The following is a 16,886-nucleotide window of genomic DNA, read 5'->3' as shown; positions in this document are numbered from 1 at the left end:
TAACTCTCCGTGTGCACAAGCTCCCTGTCCTCTGATTGCGTCACATATCCTTCAGCTGATAATGGGGCTTTGCCATGCCACCGCCGAGAACACTGTTCCCATTTAACGCGTCAGCCTCCTTATTCGATCTGTCTACCCGGCCGGCCCTTCCGTTACCTGCTGGAACTCGACTCAAGGCCGGCTTCTAACGCACTGTCCTCGCCCTATGGACCGTTATCCGCTAGAACTCGACTCAAGGCCGGCTTCTAACGCACTGTCCTCGCCCTATGGACCGTTACCTGCTGGAACTCGACCCAAGGCCGGCTTCTAACGCACTGTCATTGCCCTATGGACCGTTACCTGCTAGAACTCGACTCAAGGCCGGCTTCTAACGCACTGTCCTCGCCCTATGGACCGTTACCTGCTAGAACTCGACTCAAGGCCGGCTTCTAACGCGCTGTCCTCGCCCCATGGACCGTTACCTGCTAGAACTCGACTCAAGGCCGGCTTCTGACGCACTGTCCTCGCCCTATGAACCGTTACCTGTTAGAACTCGACTCAAGGCCGGCTCCTAACGCACTGTCCTCGCCCCATGGACCGTTACCAGCTGGAACTCGACTCAAGGCCGGCTTCTAACGCGCTGTCCTCGCCCTATGGACCGTTACCTGCTAGAACTCGACTCAAGGCCGGCTTCTAACGCGCTGTCCTCGCCCTATGGACCGTTACCTGCTGGAACTCGACTCAAGGCCGGCTTCTAACGCGCTGTCCTCGCCCTATGGACCGTTACCTGCTAGAACTCGACTCAAGGCCGGCTTCTAACGCACCGTCCTCGCCCTATGGACCGTTACCTGCTAGAACTCGACTCAAGGCCGGCTTCTAACGCGCTGTCCTCGCCCTATGGACCGTTACCTGCTAGAACTCGACTCAAGGCCGGCTTCTAACGCACTGTCCTCGCCCTATGGACCGTTACCTGCTAGAACTCGACTCAAGGCCGGCTTCTAACGCGCTGTCCTCGCCCTATGGACTGTTACCTGCTAGAACTCGACTCAAGGCCGGCTTCTAACGCGCTGTCCTCGCCCTATGGACCGTTACCTGCTAGAACTCGACTCAAGGCTGGCTTCTAACGCACTGTCCTCGCCCCATGGACCGTTACCAGCTGGAACTCGACTCAAGGCCGGCTTCTGACGCACTGTCCTCGCCCCATGGACCGTTATCTGCTGGAACTCGACTCAAGGCCGGCTTCTAACGCACTGTCCTCGCCCCATGGAGTCTCAGTTCCCGCGGCGTGGGCCCGGATCTGGGAGCAGTGCCGCCTTCTCAGTGCCACACGCTTCTCTGGTACTCAAGGCCGGCTTCTAACGCACTGTCCTCGCCCCATGGAGTCTCAGGTCCCCAGATCCGCGGCGCGGGCCCGGATCTGGGAGCAGTGCCGCCTCCTCAGTGCCACACGCTTCTCTGGTATATGGGGGCGTGGACAGGAGCAGCTGTGTGGTCCATGAACTTCACTTACTTTTTTGGAGGGTGAACCTATGGGCGATGATTTTTTAAGAATCAACTTTGAATGAATTGTTGGAAGAGAGAGTGAATGAGCCGACTGTAAAAAGGGCGCCCCCTTTTGGACAATGGCTTGCTTCGTTGGTGAGCGCTATCGAATCTGGGGGTGATGCCTTGCTCCTCACATGCTTTCCATTCATATCACTGAGTCTGGCACACACGCCTTCTTTTCTTACCATTCATCACACAAAGTTTCCATTGCGCCGTCGCGGCATTGTGAGCAGCAGCTCCTGATGTTCTGCCATTCTATCCCCCTGACAACAGAGATGAGCTGTTGCGAAGATAAGATCTTCATCACCAGACCACCCGCGTGTTTGGATTAGGCTTGTCCAGGCGCGGACCTGGTAAGCCCCTGGCTCGCGGCTGCTCTGATCGCCGTCAAGTGGCCGTGCTCCGGGCACCGCCCGTTCCATGCGCCTCGCGAGCCAAGGCCCGCGCCCTGACGCGCTCCTGTTCCGTTTTAGTACTCACCTCTCGCGTATAATGATGGCTGGTTTACATTCGGTCGGGCGGGGAATCGCGGCATCTCGTCGGGCGATTAGCGGACTCTCCTCGCCATTAGGCCTGGCCGCATTAGGCTCGGCCGCCGCGGCCGGCGACCGGCTGGCCGCGCACCACACCCCGGCCGCTAATCTATTGGGGACGATTCATTATCGGCGCGCCGAGATCGCCGCTCCATTGCATTCCTGGCGCGTGTTGGCGCCGCTCGCTCGCATTGTTGGTGTGCGCGCTGCGGACGGCCGCGGCCGGGAATCGACCGGCGCGTTGTGAGGTCGGAGACTCGTGGAGAGCGTCTGGCGCGCCTGGAGGCCGGATGACGGAGGTGAAGCCGAGCGCCGCGCCGCTGATGACGGTGTGAACGATCTGAGCAATGCGGCGGATTGTATCTACGAATGCAGGGCCGGGGGGCTCGTGTCCGCTTCTGCGAACAGTGGTCAAGTGTCAGTACACATTTTGGCTTGATGTGCACAACCGTTGTCTGCATGAACAAATGCGAGAAAGCCTGCAAAGGAATTCTGGCGATGTGCCCGCGACTTGACTTCGCCCGCAGACCTGACCGCCATATTTAGAGCAACGTGGGGGCGCCCGTACCGAACATGTCGAATGCAGCCTTTTTCGTCCGCGGCGTCACCAAAGTCGCTTGATGGTCGTTTTAAGCGCTGTGATTTGGGGATGTTTGGTAGAAATCCCGTTTAACGAAAAAAAAAACAAATTCTCGGTTTCCAGGAGTTGTTTTACTTGTGAGCACCATCTTTACTGTGAGTCATGCTCCTGTACCGCTTGGAATGCAGTTAAACCGTGCTGGTGGATCCGTGATGTCGGGCCACATTGTGCATTAACGTCCAAAAACCTCTATGTTGTCATATTTCTAGATCCGGGAACATAATGACACGTAACGCTTCTCAGATGGCGGTAATGGGTCTGAGAAGGATCAACCCGATGGTGCTCAGATGACCAGGCTTTTTAGGCAACACATCCATGCTTGGTTTTATTCGACATGATTTTTGCCCCTGGTGTCGGATCGTGCGAGGGTGCAAGGCATACCAGGAATGAAGGGCGTTGCAGTGACATTTTCAGCCAACTGGTTATCGCTTTGATCGCTCTCATGCGGCACGGGGCCTCCAGCCAGCCCGGTGACCTTGACCTTGACTGCGGGCGCCGGTACATTGCAGGCGCTGTCGTGAGCCAAGTTCTGATTGGCCACGGCCGGGCTGCTGGACCCGTGCCAGCAGCGCCCCGCCCTTCAAACCAGCCTCGGACCGCGACGCCGGCACCCTCCCCTCCCCCACCACCGCTGACCGCCGATCTGCCTGTGGAGGCGACCGGCAATGAAGCCATAGAGAAAGCAAACACAAACTTAAAATGGGAGTGGCGCTCATGTGTTAACACCGTGTGCGAGCATGAGTCTCTCATGTGCTGAACTTGCAAGATGAGGGCTTGGTGCACTCCCCTGCCCCCCCCCCCCCCCACCCCCTGTCCAAGCTGTCAGAACTGTTCTGTTCAGACGGCTTCTACGTCGGCTTCATGTGGCCAGGCATGGCGATAATCACCACCGTTTGGGGTCGATAGTGTCCAGAGCCCAATAGGCCATTTTGAGCAGGTTGAGCTATTTTGGTTTTGACCATGTGACATGGTATCAAAATCGACATGAACTCCAGGGAGATATAAATGGAACGTTCCTTATTTCAAGATATTGAAGATATTGTCGCGTGGGGGGGGGGGGGAGACAGATGGTATAGGCGGAAAGAGACGGTGGTGTGACGGCAGCACGCTGGCGGCAGATGTCGGAGATGAAGTCCTCACTCTCCTCTAACCACACAGCGCCTTGACGCCGAGGACCGTTGTGCCGAGGGGGTTCCGCCTGCTCGCTACCGCAGCGGGGAGAGCGAGGGCGGCGGCTGTGGGGGGGGGGGGGGGGGCGCCTGCCGAGCCGGCGCCGGAGCCTGCGCAGCCACCGCGCCTCTATGGTAATGTCCCGACACAGGAATGTGCCGCCAATGAGTGCGCGTCTTCTCAAGGTCCCCGCATGCATGGCGCAGTCACGTGGAACGCTGGATGCCGGCCGGCTCGTGACACGCGGTCCGCCGCCGCTGCTGGGAGAGCGCTGCCGCTGCCGGAGTGGAGGGGCCGCCGGCCGGCCCGGGACGCGCCGACGGCCCAATCACCTCACCATGGCTTTCCGCTGTGGGTTAGTGCAGGCTTGAAGTACATTTGTGAACCGCCCCGCTTCAGGAACCTTTACGGCCACATGCTGCTTATCTGTCGATCATAAATGTTAGTAGGACGTATTTATTTTGAGCACATACCTCTTACTTCATTGTAATGTGCGCGAAGCTGATCAATTTAACGAATATGATGCTGTCTATGTACTTGGACGATGGCGCAGGTGCGCCTTACTGGTCCGGTTCAGTGCGCTCTTAGTTGCACGCTCATGAGCGTCTTTTCTCGACCCGTGCTGGATTGTGGAACACCCGAGGATTTTTTAACTGACCCGCGTCCGAAAGTGATTGATTGACCCGTGCCGGACGTGATTGACCCGTGCCGGACGCCTGACCAGGGTCCGATAGTGGATCGTCTGACGCGATGAGCAGTGAGTCGGCTCTCAGTCGCGGTTGATGGGGCGGCAGCTCCAGACACGGACGTCTGTCCAACTTGAGGTCTGCTGGTGCGGACCCGTCGCTCCGTTTGTACGGTAACCGCGCTGGAGTCATCATCGGAAGCCGGAGCTGGTTGGCCTCCAGAAAAAGACACGGGCCTTGGACTGAGCCACCGGCATACCGGAGCCGGCGCGTGAGTCGATGTCGGGCCTGACGTGTTTGCTCTAGATGCCGGGGCTGGTGGTCCAGCGAGAGACGTCGAAATCTGAAATCTGAGCTGCTGCTGGCCAGTGTGAGCCCAACCGGGTCCCACGCCGGTGGGAGCAGGTCGCACTTGGCAGGTTTCACATCCGCGCGGACTCTCCGTGGTGTTCGGCCGTGTGGTCAGGCCGTGATTAATGTGATGAGCAGGTAGATAGGCGTCCGGTGCTCATCCCAGAAGCTCTCACCGCGCGCCCGTAGTTTCTAATGAGCACCTGATGCCTCCACGTGGGGTCGAACTTAGGGGCCCTCGCACGCGCGGTCATTTAAGTCGCCGATCGCGTGCCCTTTGGTGGTCACGTGTGCTGACTGGTGCGCACGTTGTGACACCACCATATCCATTGTATTGGGTCCTGGTGCCATTACCTTGACACCTGAACACAAAAATGCATTGGTGGATGCATCATCGGTGCATCAAATATCACCGTCGCTCTGCCGCTGGACAAAGCAAATGTGGTTAAAAGGGGGGGGGGGGTCAAAAGCTTGGTTAGGAGCCTCAACTTTCACCTCGAACTTAAAACATAAGGATGTGAGACGTTTTGCTGTGCGCCACCTGCTGGTCTAGCGCTGGACCAGCCGCTTTGCGTGCTGGTTGGAGGGGGCGGAGACGGGTCACGCGCCATGCTCGGCTGGGCTCAGCCCGGCTCGGTGGCTGTGCGGCAGAGGATCGGGCCGAACGCATCCGTCCGCGCCACGAGCGGAGATGAGGTGGTGGTGACGTCATGCTCAGCTGACGGCTGGTGGCAGACGGCAGTCAGCGCCGACGATGGCATCATTTCGCAGCGGTATTCAGCAGGGGCGCGAATCGCTCAATGGCTGATAATTCGTAGTCATTCCCTTTGGAAGGCGCCATATGGTGGGTGAGTGAATTCACGTGGGTAAATGGCGCTGACTTCAAGCAAACAAAACTATTAACAGACGCTCACCGCAAACTATACTTGCCGTGCCAGGTCCAGCCGCCTGCCGCCGCCCGATGTCGCTAATTGTGCCGGTGATTTATTCTTGCTCTCTGAGGAAAGTAACTTGCTGGCCTCTGGTGGGCGGTCGATTTGAGAACGGTACTGTTGTAAACCGACGGCCAACTTAATTACCGGCACTCCGCTCGTAAAGCGGTATGGCGATCATTCAGCCGGGTCGTTTCTTCTCTCACACTGCGCACCGCACGAGTATTCTCTGACCGTGATGGGCCCCGCTGTCGCCGGCCACGCATCCGGTGGCTCACTGAGAGCACAGTATGCGCCCCAGGCCGGCAGCAGACAGCCCGGCCTCCAGTCGACCGTTGGCACATCATAACCGAGCCGTACAACGCCGTCAGCTCCGGGGCTAAGTGGCCAATAGGCCATCAGCGTCATAAAGGCACGCCCTTGCAGAGCAGCGCCGTCCAGCCAAAGTACCGGGCCGCGCGGGGAGCCGAGCTTGTGAGTAGCTCGGCCGCCGACGGCTTGTGATTCGAATAAGCCGCCTTATAAAGGGCCGTTTCCACACATTCAGCCCTGCTCTCCGAAATCCGGCACTAGGGGTTCGTTCGTGCAATCGCGCCGCACTGAATATAAAACAAATTTCCCTCACGGAAGGCGAAGCGATGCCAGTTCGAGCTAATGTCTGTTTCGGTTTCTATGTCCTGGCCTGGCCGTCACACGCGTGGTGCATAATGCATGTCAGATATCTGGCCAAACCAATCCTCCTGCCCAATTCGCTCTTTTCTGTCCATGGTATGAGCAGGGAGATAAACAACCGTAGCAATCCGATGTAGACGTCGTGGAGACAGGAGTTGACAGGACACATGATAAAGACACCGTAAAACGATAAAGAAAATATACACATGGCATGTTAGGTATGGCTGTACGACTGCAGATGCAAATACAAAACATGGACGGATCATTGCCGTCGGTGAAGTGGTGGATGTTGCGGTCTGTGGAGTGGTTGACATGGATGGACCGGCTGATGTGCACGTCTGTAAGTGGTGTGACCTTGTCCCTGTTCCCGGCCGTTGGAAACGTGGACGCGGGTGGACCGGCTGAGGTGGACGTGTGTGAATGATCTGACCTTGTTCCCGTCCACAGCCGGCGGAGCGGTGAACAGGGTGGACCGGCTGAGGTGGACGTAAGCGAATGATCTGACCTGGTCCCTGTCCACAGTCGGCGGAGCGGTGAACAGGGTGGACTGGCTAAGGTGGACGTAGGCGAATGATCTGACCTTGTCCCTGCCCACAGTCGGCGGAGCGGTGGACACGAGTGGACCGGCTGAGGTGGGCGTATGTGAATGATCTGACCTGGTCCTTGTCCACAGTCGGCGGAGCGGTGGACACGAGTGGACCGGCTGAAGTGGGCGTATGTGAATGATCTGACCTTGTCCCTGTCCACAGCCGGCGGAGCGGTGGACACGGGTGGACCGGCTGAGGTGGACGTCTTCGGGCCGTCGCTCTCAGACGATGGTGGCAACAGACCCATGATACCGGTAAGCACCTGCGGTCTGGCCGGCCTTGTCGCCGGTCATTCTGGCTGTCTTGCTCGGCGCCGAACGCGTTAAGGGAAGTGCTCTGTCTGATAGTCAGTGGCCATGTTATTTCTTTGTCATTGAGTTGATGGTGGTAAGTCGGACCGTTATAGTAGCGGTGTGGGATTTTTAGGACGTGTAGACCTGACATTCCTTGCTTCCTTAAAGAGTAAAGCAGTTGGGCTGCGCTTACGAATTTCATTAATGTCCAAAGCCGCTTGTGAACAACAATGTCTCATGGCCACGGACATGAACATCGCTGCGCTGTGAGCACAGCCCCTCTCTAACACAGACCGTCCTGCTGTGAGCACAGCCCCTCTCTAACGCGGACCGCCCTGCTGTGAGCACAGCCCCTCTCTAACACGGACCGCCCCGCTGTGAACACAGCCCCTCTCTAACACGGACCGCCCTGCTGTGAACACAACCCCTCTCTAACACAGACCGCCCTGCTGTGAGCACAGCCTCTCTCTTACACTGACCACCCTGCTGTGAGCACAGCCCCTCTCTAACACGGACCGCCCTGCTGTGAGCACAGCCCCTCTCTAACACGGACCGCCCTGCTGTGAGCACAGCCTCTCTCTTACACTGACCACCCTGCTGTGAGCACAGCCCCTCTCTTGCATGGACCGTCTTGCTGTGAGCACAGCCCCTCTCTAACACGGACCGCCCTGCCGTGACCACAGCCTCTCTCTTACACTGACCGCCCTGCTGTGAGCACAGCCCCTCTCTTACACTGACAGCCCTGCTGTGAGCACAGCCCCTCTCTTACACTGACCGCCCTGCTGTGAGCACAGCCCCTCTCTAACACGGACCGCCCTGCTGTGAGCGCAGCCTCTCTCTTACACTGACGCCCTGCTGTGAGCACAGCCTCTTTCTTACACTGACCGCTCTGCTGTGAACACAGCCCCTCTCTTACACTGACCGCCCCGCCGTGAGCGCAGCCCCTCTCTTACACTGACCGTCCTGCTGTGAGCACAGCCTCTCTCTAACACGGACCGCCCTGCTGTGAGTACAGCCTCTCTCTTACACTGACCGCCCTGCTGTGAGCACAGCCCCTCTCTTACACTGACCGCCCTGCCGTGAGCACAGCCCCTCTCTTACACGGACCGTCCTGCTGTGAGCACAGCCCCTCTCTAACACGGACCGCCCTGCTGTGAGCACAGCTCCTCTCTTACACTGACCGCCCTCCTGTGAGCGCAGCCCCTCTCTTACACGGACCGTCCTGCTGTGAGCGCAGCCCCCTCTTATACGGACCGCCCTGCTGTGCGCACAGCCCTTCTCTTACACTGGCCGTCCTGCTGTGAGCGCAGCCCCTCTCTTACACGGACCGTCCTGCTGTGAGCGCAGCCCCTCTCTTACACGGACCGACTTGCTGTGAGCACAGCCCCTCTCTTACACGGACCGGCCTGCTATGAGCGCAGCCCCTCTCTAACACGGACCGTCCTGCTGTGAGCGCAGCCCCTCTCTTACACGGACCGTCCTGCTGTGAGCACAGCCCCTCTCTTACACGGACCGGCCTGCTAGGCCTGCGTCCAAACATCGCCACGGCGCTGACCCCCGAGCGGCAAGGCACCGGACACGGCATCCGACGTCCACTACGACTCGATGTGCGACTCGGCCACCGGCCACCGCTGCCCGGCGTTTCACACGAGGCTCCGCCACGTCCCGACCTCGTGCTCGCGCGCGCGCGCTTCACTATAAAGTCGGACGGTGCCGGTGATGAATTCCGATAGAGTCGGCGACCGTGTTAATTGATTTTGGCGCGGGCGCACCGGCCGGGCGCGCCTGTAATGGATGGAGGCTGATGTCGCCCGCCGACGGTATGCTAAGTACGCGGGAAATCATTTGTATCTCGGTCGGGTATCGGGTGAATGCCTGGGGGCCGGATGACTCGGCGTCGGCCGACAAACGGGACGCAGCCGACCTGGAACGGACCGGCGGCGCGTAGGCCGAGCCTGAGGTCTCGGCCGCGGCCGGCCAGCGGTCGTCTGGACTTAAGCAGTCGGACTTCGATGACAGCAGAACATGTTTGCGAGGACATTGTGTCTTGTTTTGACGTGTTAGGTATGGACCTTGGCACCAGTGCCACATGCAAGTCGATTACGAGCTGCGGGACGTTTGCCACCGTTTATGCACCATACAAGTGCCAATAACTCATGATATCTGTGTTAGGCTTATAAGCATTTTCAGGCCATCCATCCGGCTACGTCCCTCACATAGTGTGTTTCGATATAGGCAGCCAGCAGCCACAGCTTTGACCGTTTGTTCGTCAAACTGCTGCACATCAACTGTGAAGTCTGCACCTAAGTCCGCATGTGTACCTTGTCCATACTTGCTCGGACGTTCTGGCGTTCGTGAAAGCCTTTGTGTAATTTATTGTGTGTGCCCGTTTGCGCGTGCCCATGAAGATGCAGTGGGAACAGTTTTTAGGAAAATGTACCAGTCTCTCGGCAATTACCTATGCTTTTCATCACTGAAATACGATGATAAAACGTGATTATAATAACTTTGAATTTGGTTATATATGCAATGCTGATTTCTTGACAGGACTGCGGCGTAAAAGCAAACCGGCTCAAAAACATCTGAATATACCTAGTTAACGTAAGGTGCACGACGTACAGGTGTATAAACTTGTTTTTTAAACTATGAACCAATCTATACTGTATATATATATATATATATATATATATATATATATATATGTATGTATATGTATCTATATAAACTATACCATTAACTTAACTTTAAACTCCTTTTATTGTACGCAATGTTAGAGCATGTCTAGAAATACGGATAATGAAACGACACGGGAAACCAACATCAGCGCCATTAGAGCAGAGCAGTGTATACCGCCCGCTTACATTATTAGGCCGTATGGTTAACATAATAAACGACTGTGTGCTAAGTATTCAACGTTGGGTGTTCCTTTACTACAATCAGCATTAACCATTACCATAACACATCCTGATGATCAGTTACGATTTTCTTTTGCTAGTACCTGGTGGAATATGAGATGTCGACTATTCTCAGCACAAGACCTCGTCTGCTGCTCTTTAATGAGAAAAATCTGCACAATAGATCCCTACTCTCCGAAGTCGTAAACAAGTGGCTTGTTTGCGTAACCGAATTTAAAAGTGAATGCCTAGTCTGCGAATTTGAAACGAACTTCATCAGGTTGACGCAAGTAAACGCTGGGTCGAGATAGCTTCTTGCTTAAGCACTAAGATGAATGTTGTATTTTTTCATTCGTATTCATTTCGTTATTCATTATTCTTCTCCATTCTCACGTGGACGCAAAACAAACGTATATCTACAGGGATGCAGTGGACACACGGCACTGGGCTATAGCTTGCGTATGCCATCCGTTTACGAAAAGAAACTTATTACGATGGTACAAATGTTGCGATATATGATCTCTGCATCACGGTCAACAGGGACAAGTCATGCGATTGATCTGTGCTCAATGCACGCACATCAGCTGCATGACACCGTAGCATGTTTCATCGAAATGAGACAGCGTGAAAGGGAATAAGCCAAGCGCAGACTCAGCAAAGAATCGTGGTGTGATCAAGTTTTAATTTCTGCGTCTAGGTGAATGATTATACGGAAACCACGTTAACAGAGAGGGGGGAGAGAGAGACAGCGAAGCTGTGCGAGAATGTGTGCCAACCTGCGATATGGATACTTCATACGCAAGGCATATGCCACTAGTGAAATGCGAAAAATTTAACAGGCCCTTGACATTGCTTATATTCACATGATGGCATAATTGCATTATCTATTTTGGTTCTGTCAATGGAAACAGTTTGTCGCAGTTAAGTCGCACGTGCTGAGATGATGCATGTTTTGGTGGGCAACATTTCTGCCATTTTCAAGAAAGATACGCGTTTTTGAAGGTGCCGGTGATGCAACCATCTGCAACCACGTATCTATGTTCAACATTGGTGTTTGTTTTACAAACTTTAGAGAGCAAACGGCTGGTGTGGCCTCCATCGATCCAGCAGCCAATGGAAGACGCAATATCGGCGGCAAGTTCAAACGTCATTTAAGATGTTTTGTGTATATTTGTACGATAGCTTACCATTTCTGGGATCAGAGAGATAAGAACTCAGCAGCCGTATAGGAGTAGACGCAGCGATGGGAGCACAACATTCGGTCGTGAGAAAAGCTCGTCATGTCTGGCCTGACATCGGTGGGAAGATCATGGAGTAATAACAGCTGCACATTCAAAGACTTTCTGTTTACGAGCGTAGGCAGGCTCTTGAAAAAACGATAAGTTTTCGCTTTTGTTTGGCATTGAATCTTAGGATCGAACTTCTCATTGGAGAAGAGACGAGAAAAACGGTACGGGACTTTTCTCACAAGATTATTGAGATAAATATTATCCCCGCGCTGTCACATAGACCGCATGCATTTGCAATAGATGCTCTCGGTCGCGTACGCTCTCCTGATCTGTTCTTTAACTGGTGACGTCACCGTTGGCATGGGCTCATGACGTGCAATGTAGCGTGCTGAGTAAGATGGTCCATTCGCAAACATGATGGCTCACTCACTGCATATGATTGATTCCTTTCCTTGTTTCTTTTTCTATTTCGTCATTGTCCAAACACAGTATGTTACCTAGCATACCTCTGGGGGGACGCAAAGTAGCCGAATAATTGTATGTTTGTAATTATCTGTGTGTTGGAGGATCGCAAGAATGACCTCGGAAGTCCAAATTATTTTTGGAACCCCGAACATACATGGGTGTTGTTCCTTTGCAGGCGTGCCTGTTCATATTTTTGCGATGGCAATATTTTGGTGGATTCAACTAATAATTCCATTATCCATCCAACCACACCGTTGCGCGCGAAGATTGGACAGACCTCAGGTACACGACCCTGCTCGCCGCATTCCGGGCGTCTCGTCAGTGTTCCGAGCCATCGCGGCTGGCCCGAAACCTATGGTACTGTGTTTGACCACTAGATGTCAGTGGCATCCTCCTCCGCCAGGCGATCGTTCGAGTTCTGCTCGACGAGGGCGAGGTCAAGTGCGTGCCCCTGACACCGGAGACGACCGCTCGTGACGTCATCGAGTGCTGCCGTGATCCGGACGAGCCGTTCTGCACTCTTATCCAGGAAACTCGAGACGGCGGTAAGTGGCCAAGCTTTTCATCAGGCTTCGTAACAAGCGCCTGCCGGCAGCCGCGCCGCCGACCCATCCGCGTTATGTGACCTTTCCGCACTGTTCTGGGCCTAATGGAAGAGGTGGATATGAAATTAGCTTATGCCATGTGAGCTTATAGTTGTAGTACGCTAAAAATGCTTTTTGGAAGCTTGCATGGTTCAAATTCCGTGATCTCTGCGGGTGAAATTGCCCATCTTTGTTCATTTTTCAATCTTACTTTTTAGCCTTTATCGTAACAGCTAACAGCAAAACGAATGCATCTCCCAATGAATATTTAAGATAACTCAGAACCTACGCAGACCTTCAAGTGAATTTCAACCTCAAGTACTTGTGGTCGAGGCTAAAAATGACTTGACTTGGCTTGTTTTGTTGACTAAAGCCTTAATGAGATTTAACTTCGAGCAAATGTGTATATGTCGTCGTTACCTACGGCCGTTGCATGCCGTTACAGCGAATGTCGCCGTTACATGTGCCCCTACAGCGAATGTCATCGTTATATTGGCAACCGTTGCATCGCCAAAGACAAAAGAAACCTAATCATAATTCGTTTCGTGGAACGCGCAATTGGCATCGGCGGAGAGGGGGGGGGGGGGGGCAACACCATCTTATTCAACCGATGCATTGTGAGCACACAGTCGATGTCACCTGTACAGCCCACGCTGGGCATGACATGTGCCTGTGTCCTAAGAAGAGTCGCAGGTTCTGCGCAGCCTCGTAATGCCGCGCACTGAGCATGGAAGTCTTCGCTCACCGACTGACAACAGTGAGACTCAGCGATTTTCCGCTTTAGGGGGCTCTAAACAGATCGCTTTTTAGGTGAACGGCATTTGTGTGAGTCGTGGAAGGGGAGGAGGGTGTTTGGAACACGCATGCCTGAACTACTTGCTTCCCCTGAGTGGCCTTCGGTTTCGACGCACATGGGTGTGGCCACTGGAGAGAGGAAAGGACAGGTGGGAGACCCGTCCGTATTTTCTCTCATAAAATGGGATTTTGCCTCCTTACGTTTTGCCCGAAGAATGCATGCTTTTCCACGTTTTCCCATTTAGATGTCATTTCAGGTTAGGTTGTTCGCCCCACGTTCCAAATTGACCTTCCAACTCTTAATTGCCCCCCCCCCCCTCTCAGAGCCGTGGTTACAGCTATGTCGTCACCCATGTAATTACCGGCAGTTCGGCCCCCGTGCTCGAAGGCGTTTGACATTGGGTGCATTCTGCATGTTGGGCCGGGCAGCCGTCTCATGATGTAGCTGGTACCATTCGCCTAGGTCCCGCTGGTCTCCGCTCCCCCCACCCCTCCGCTGCCAGCCCGCTCAGGTCGTTAGTGCGACTCGGGAAGCGGACTCGCCCGGACCCTGCCGAGGGGGAGGGGGTCTGGTCTGACCTGCCCTGGTCTGCAGTCACGGCCACGCGGCGGCTCTGTCCCAGTTATCGGCGTGCCGATGACGTACGCCGCGAAACATCAAACGGCTCCGCCGCGGATCTGAGCCGAGGATGGGGTCGGTGAGGCTGCGGAGGGGGCGGAAGGCGCATCGGAGATATCTAGATGGGTTGGATTATCGAAATAGTTCCCTAATGATTTTTTCATACAGCCAGCAACGAAATACGATCTCAAAACACAGCCATTCGGCGCCGGCCAATTCCGAACACCGGAAAAATAGCTTCGTTTGTGATTTGTCTCGGACCCTTACGCTATGAATTAAATCAATGAGAAATGCAAGCATCGCTAGGCCGTGCCTGTCTACGGTTGGCTTGTTAAAATGGAAACCGTGCAAAACTGTTACGATGTGCAGGCTGCACCTGGAAACAAGAAATAGACACCAATCGGGCAGCATGTGGCAACTGTCACATATTTAGCCGGAACAAATTCGGTGTACGTAAACACCTTGATGGTCTTCTTTCCATTTGAGGACTTGGGTGGAGCGTTAATTCTGCAAAGTTGTCGGAACTTATTTCTCCCGTCCCTCTCGTACCTGTAGCGGAGCCCATGGAGGCATTCGACCTGGGATGGGGAGGGGGCGGGGGGGGGGACGGCAGCACAGCGTGGTCCCGTCTCGCGCGCCGTAGCCTCGCTCCGACTGAGGCACGCCCTCTGGTGACGCCACCCGGGGGGGGGGGCCGACGGCAGGGCGGCCAGTCTGCAGCACTTGGGCCGACAGTCCAGGTCGTCAACGGCAACGTGAGCCTCATTATGCCGACCTCTCGGCGGAGCCCTGCCTCGAATTGGCGCTGAAGCGCGCTTAGAACCAGGCGCGCGTGACTGTGCGTGCCATCAGGCCGGGGTCGTCCACTGCCAACGGACCTCGCGGCAGTTGAAGCACGCAACTTTTTTGTGTTTTGTGTCTTACGTGGGTTCGTGTGCGCCCTCTACTGAAAAACAAGCGCGTGTGACATGGTGCGCACGTTCTCATACAGACATACAGGCAGGCAGACAGACATAGACAGACAGGCAGACATGGGTGACATAGACACAGACAGGCAGACATACATACCTGCAGGCATACAGACCCTAAATAATGTTATTAAAGAAAATAACACGTCCAGTAAAGATGTTGCGTAATATGTGTGCGTATGTCCACTATATTCACTCACCCGCGGTGACCAGTAGTTACATATGTCCACTATATTCACTCACCCGCGGTGACGAGTAGTTACATATGTCCACTATATTCACTCACCCGCGGTGACGAGTGATTACGGAGCCACAATTGTTGCTCCACACTTACTTTCTCGAACTCGACTTTCCGCGGCAGCTCTGACAAACACGCAAAAACTCGGCCGCACTGTCAGCGAATGACGGGAGCGGACCGCGGTGACCTGGGGCGAGAGGGAGCGAAACACCTGGCCCGTAATGTGTCCGCTGCCCCGCGGCGGCACGCGCCGTCTTTGCCCCACCCCGCGTCACCACACGTGTGACCCCGGCGGCCCATGGAACAGTGGCGTACTCAAGAGGAAAACCCCGGCACACTCTTCGGCACGAATGGTGTATGACGCAGCCCACAAACACGTGTCACAGGACCGGCTCTCAAATGATCGGGGCATGTCTGACTCTGACTCCCCCTCCCTTGGTACGTGCCCTGCGCGCGCGCCTGGTCCGGGCTGGTGCCAATAGCGCGGCTTCCGGCCGGCGCGGGTGCCGCCGCAGGCTGTTGTGACGTACCGCCGATGGCGACCGACAGGTGCAGCGTTCTGCTCCTCGCCCGCCGCTAATGACACCGCCGCTCGGACGGAACTGCCCGGCGGCCGGGGCGCGGCCGCACTGAGACAGCACGACCGCTCCAGCGGTGGGCGATAGCTCTGCTCATGCGTCCGCTGTGACCTAGCCCGTGGTCAATTGAGGATTTTTGTAATGACGTGGGCGCTGCCGTTGCCAGGGGTAACCTCTTCGCGAAAATAATGGTAGTTGCGCGATTTGTCTGTCTCTCACTGGCCTGCTTTCGCACCACATGATCAGCTAACAAGTACACACATAGGATGTGTCTTTCCCTTACCAAATTGATGGGGTGTATGGATACGTACGTGTTTAAATGTTGACAGCTATACATTCTAGATAGGCACGCAAAGTTAAGGAGATCGAGAAATGACGATGTTGCTTTACAACACGCAGTGATACCGCGCTGCGAGTGAGCGAAACTTGAAGTTCAGTGAAAAGCTCTGAATTGTGTCCCCTGCGAAATCCTGCGCACGCCCCCGCGATCAGCCCCTATCTTGCGCCAAACTCAGGATAGTAAGCTCCCTTACCCTGCGTATTCTCCCACCGACTGAAGTTGTTAACGCCTGGATCCCCGACAACATCAATCGGTGAATCCTCGTGCTCGGCCGCGGCTCGTGACCTTTCCCGCCACCTCTGCATGGGATCATCCAGTGGTGACCTCAGCATGGCCCTGATCACCATAGGTGCCACCCCGCGGTCGCCGAACTGCTGGTAATCATGACTGTAAGCGAGCGGCCAGCCGGCGCCGAGTGCAGCGGGTCTCGCACCGACAACGGTGTGCTGACCCAGATGGCTCGTGCGGTCACTGCTGGCCGGGGCTCCGTGCTCTGTGGTACGTCCTTACTGCTCACTGCTGGCCGGGGCTCCGCGCTCTGTGAGACGTCCTTACTGGTCACTGCTGGCCGGGGTGGCGGGCTTTGCGAGACTTCCTTACTGGTCACTGCTGGCGGGGGCGGCGGGCTTTACTGGACTTCCTCCCCTGGGACCGGACTTCAACTGGCTGAGTGATTGATTACGTTATGATTGGATCACTTTAAGAATCTAGAGAACCGTGGAATGGTAAAAGGACTGTTCGAGCGATGGGGCAAAGCGAGCCACGTTTGGTGTCCTAACAAGACGACA

The 16,886-nt window shown here is 55.3% G+C and overlaps 1 protein-coding gene across 1 annotated transcript in view; it reads left to right on the top strand.

Moving 5' to 3' along the window:
- The window catches only part of LOC119098431 (apoptosis-stimulating of p53 protein 1), a 192,630-nt gene that overhangs the window by 70,971 nt on the left and 104,773 nt on the right, over positions 1 to 16,886 (top strand). The window contains exons 4-5 of the mRNA XM_037221350.1: positions 7,258 to 7,349; positions 12,380 to 12,521. Of these exons, the coding sequence (XP_037077245.1) occupies positions 7,341 to 7,349; positions 12,380 to 12,521 (151 nt within the window). The 5' untranslated portion in view covers positions 7,258 to 7,340. The remainder of the gene's footprint in view (positions 1 to 7,257; positions 7,350 to 12,379; positions 12,522 to 16,886) is intronic.

This window comes from Pollicipes pollicipes, unplaced genomic scaffold, assembly GCF_011947565.3.
Source record: "Pollicipes pollicipes isolate AB1234 unplaced genomic scaffold, Ppol_2.1 Scaffold_2555;HRSCAF=2994_pilon_pilon_pilon, whole genome shotgun sequence".
NCBI classification, from domain to species: domain Eukaryota; kingdom Metazoa; phylum Arthropoda; class Thecostraca; order Pollicipedomorpha; family Pollicipedidae; genus Pollicipes; species Pollicipes pollicipes.
The sequence above is the reverse complement of the archived record's forward strand: the minus strand, read 5'-3'. Positions and strand labels throughout refer to the sequence as shown.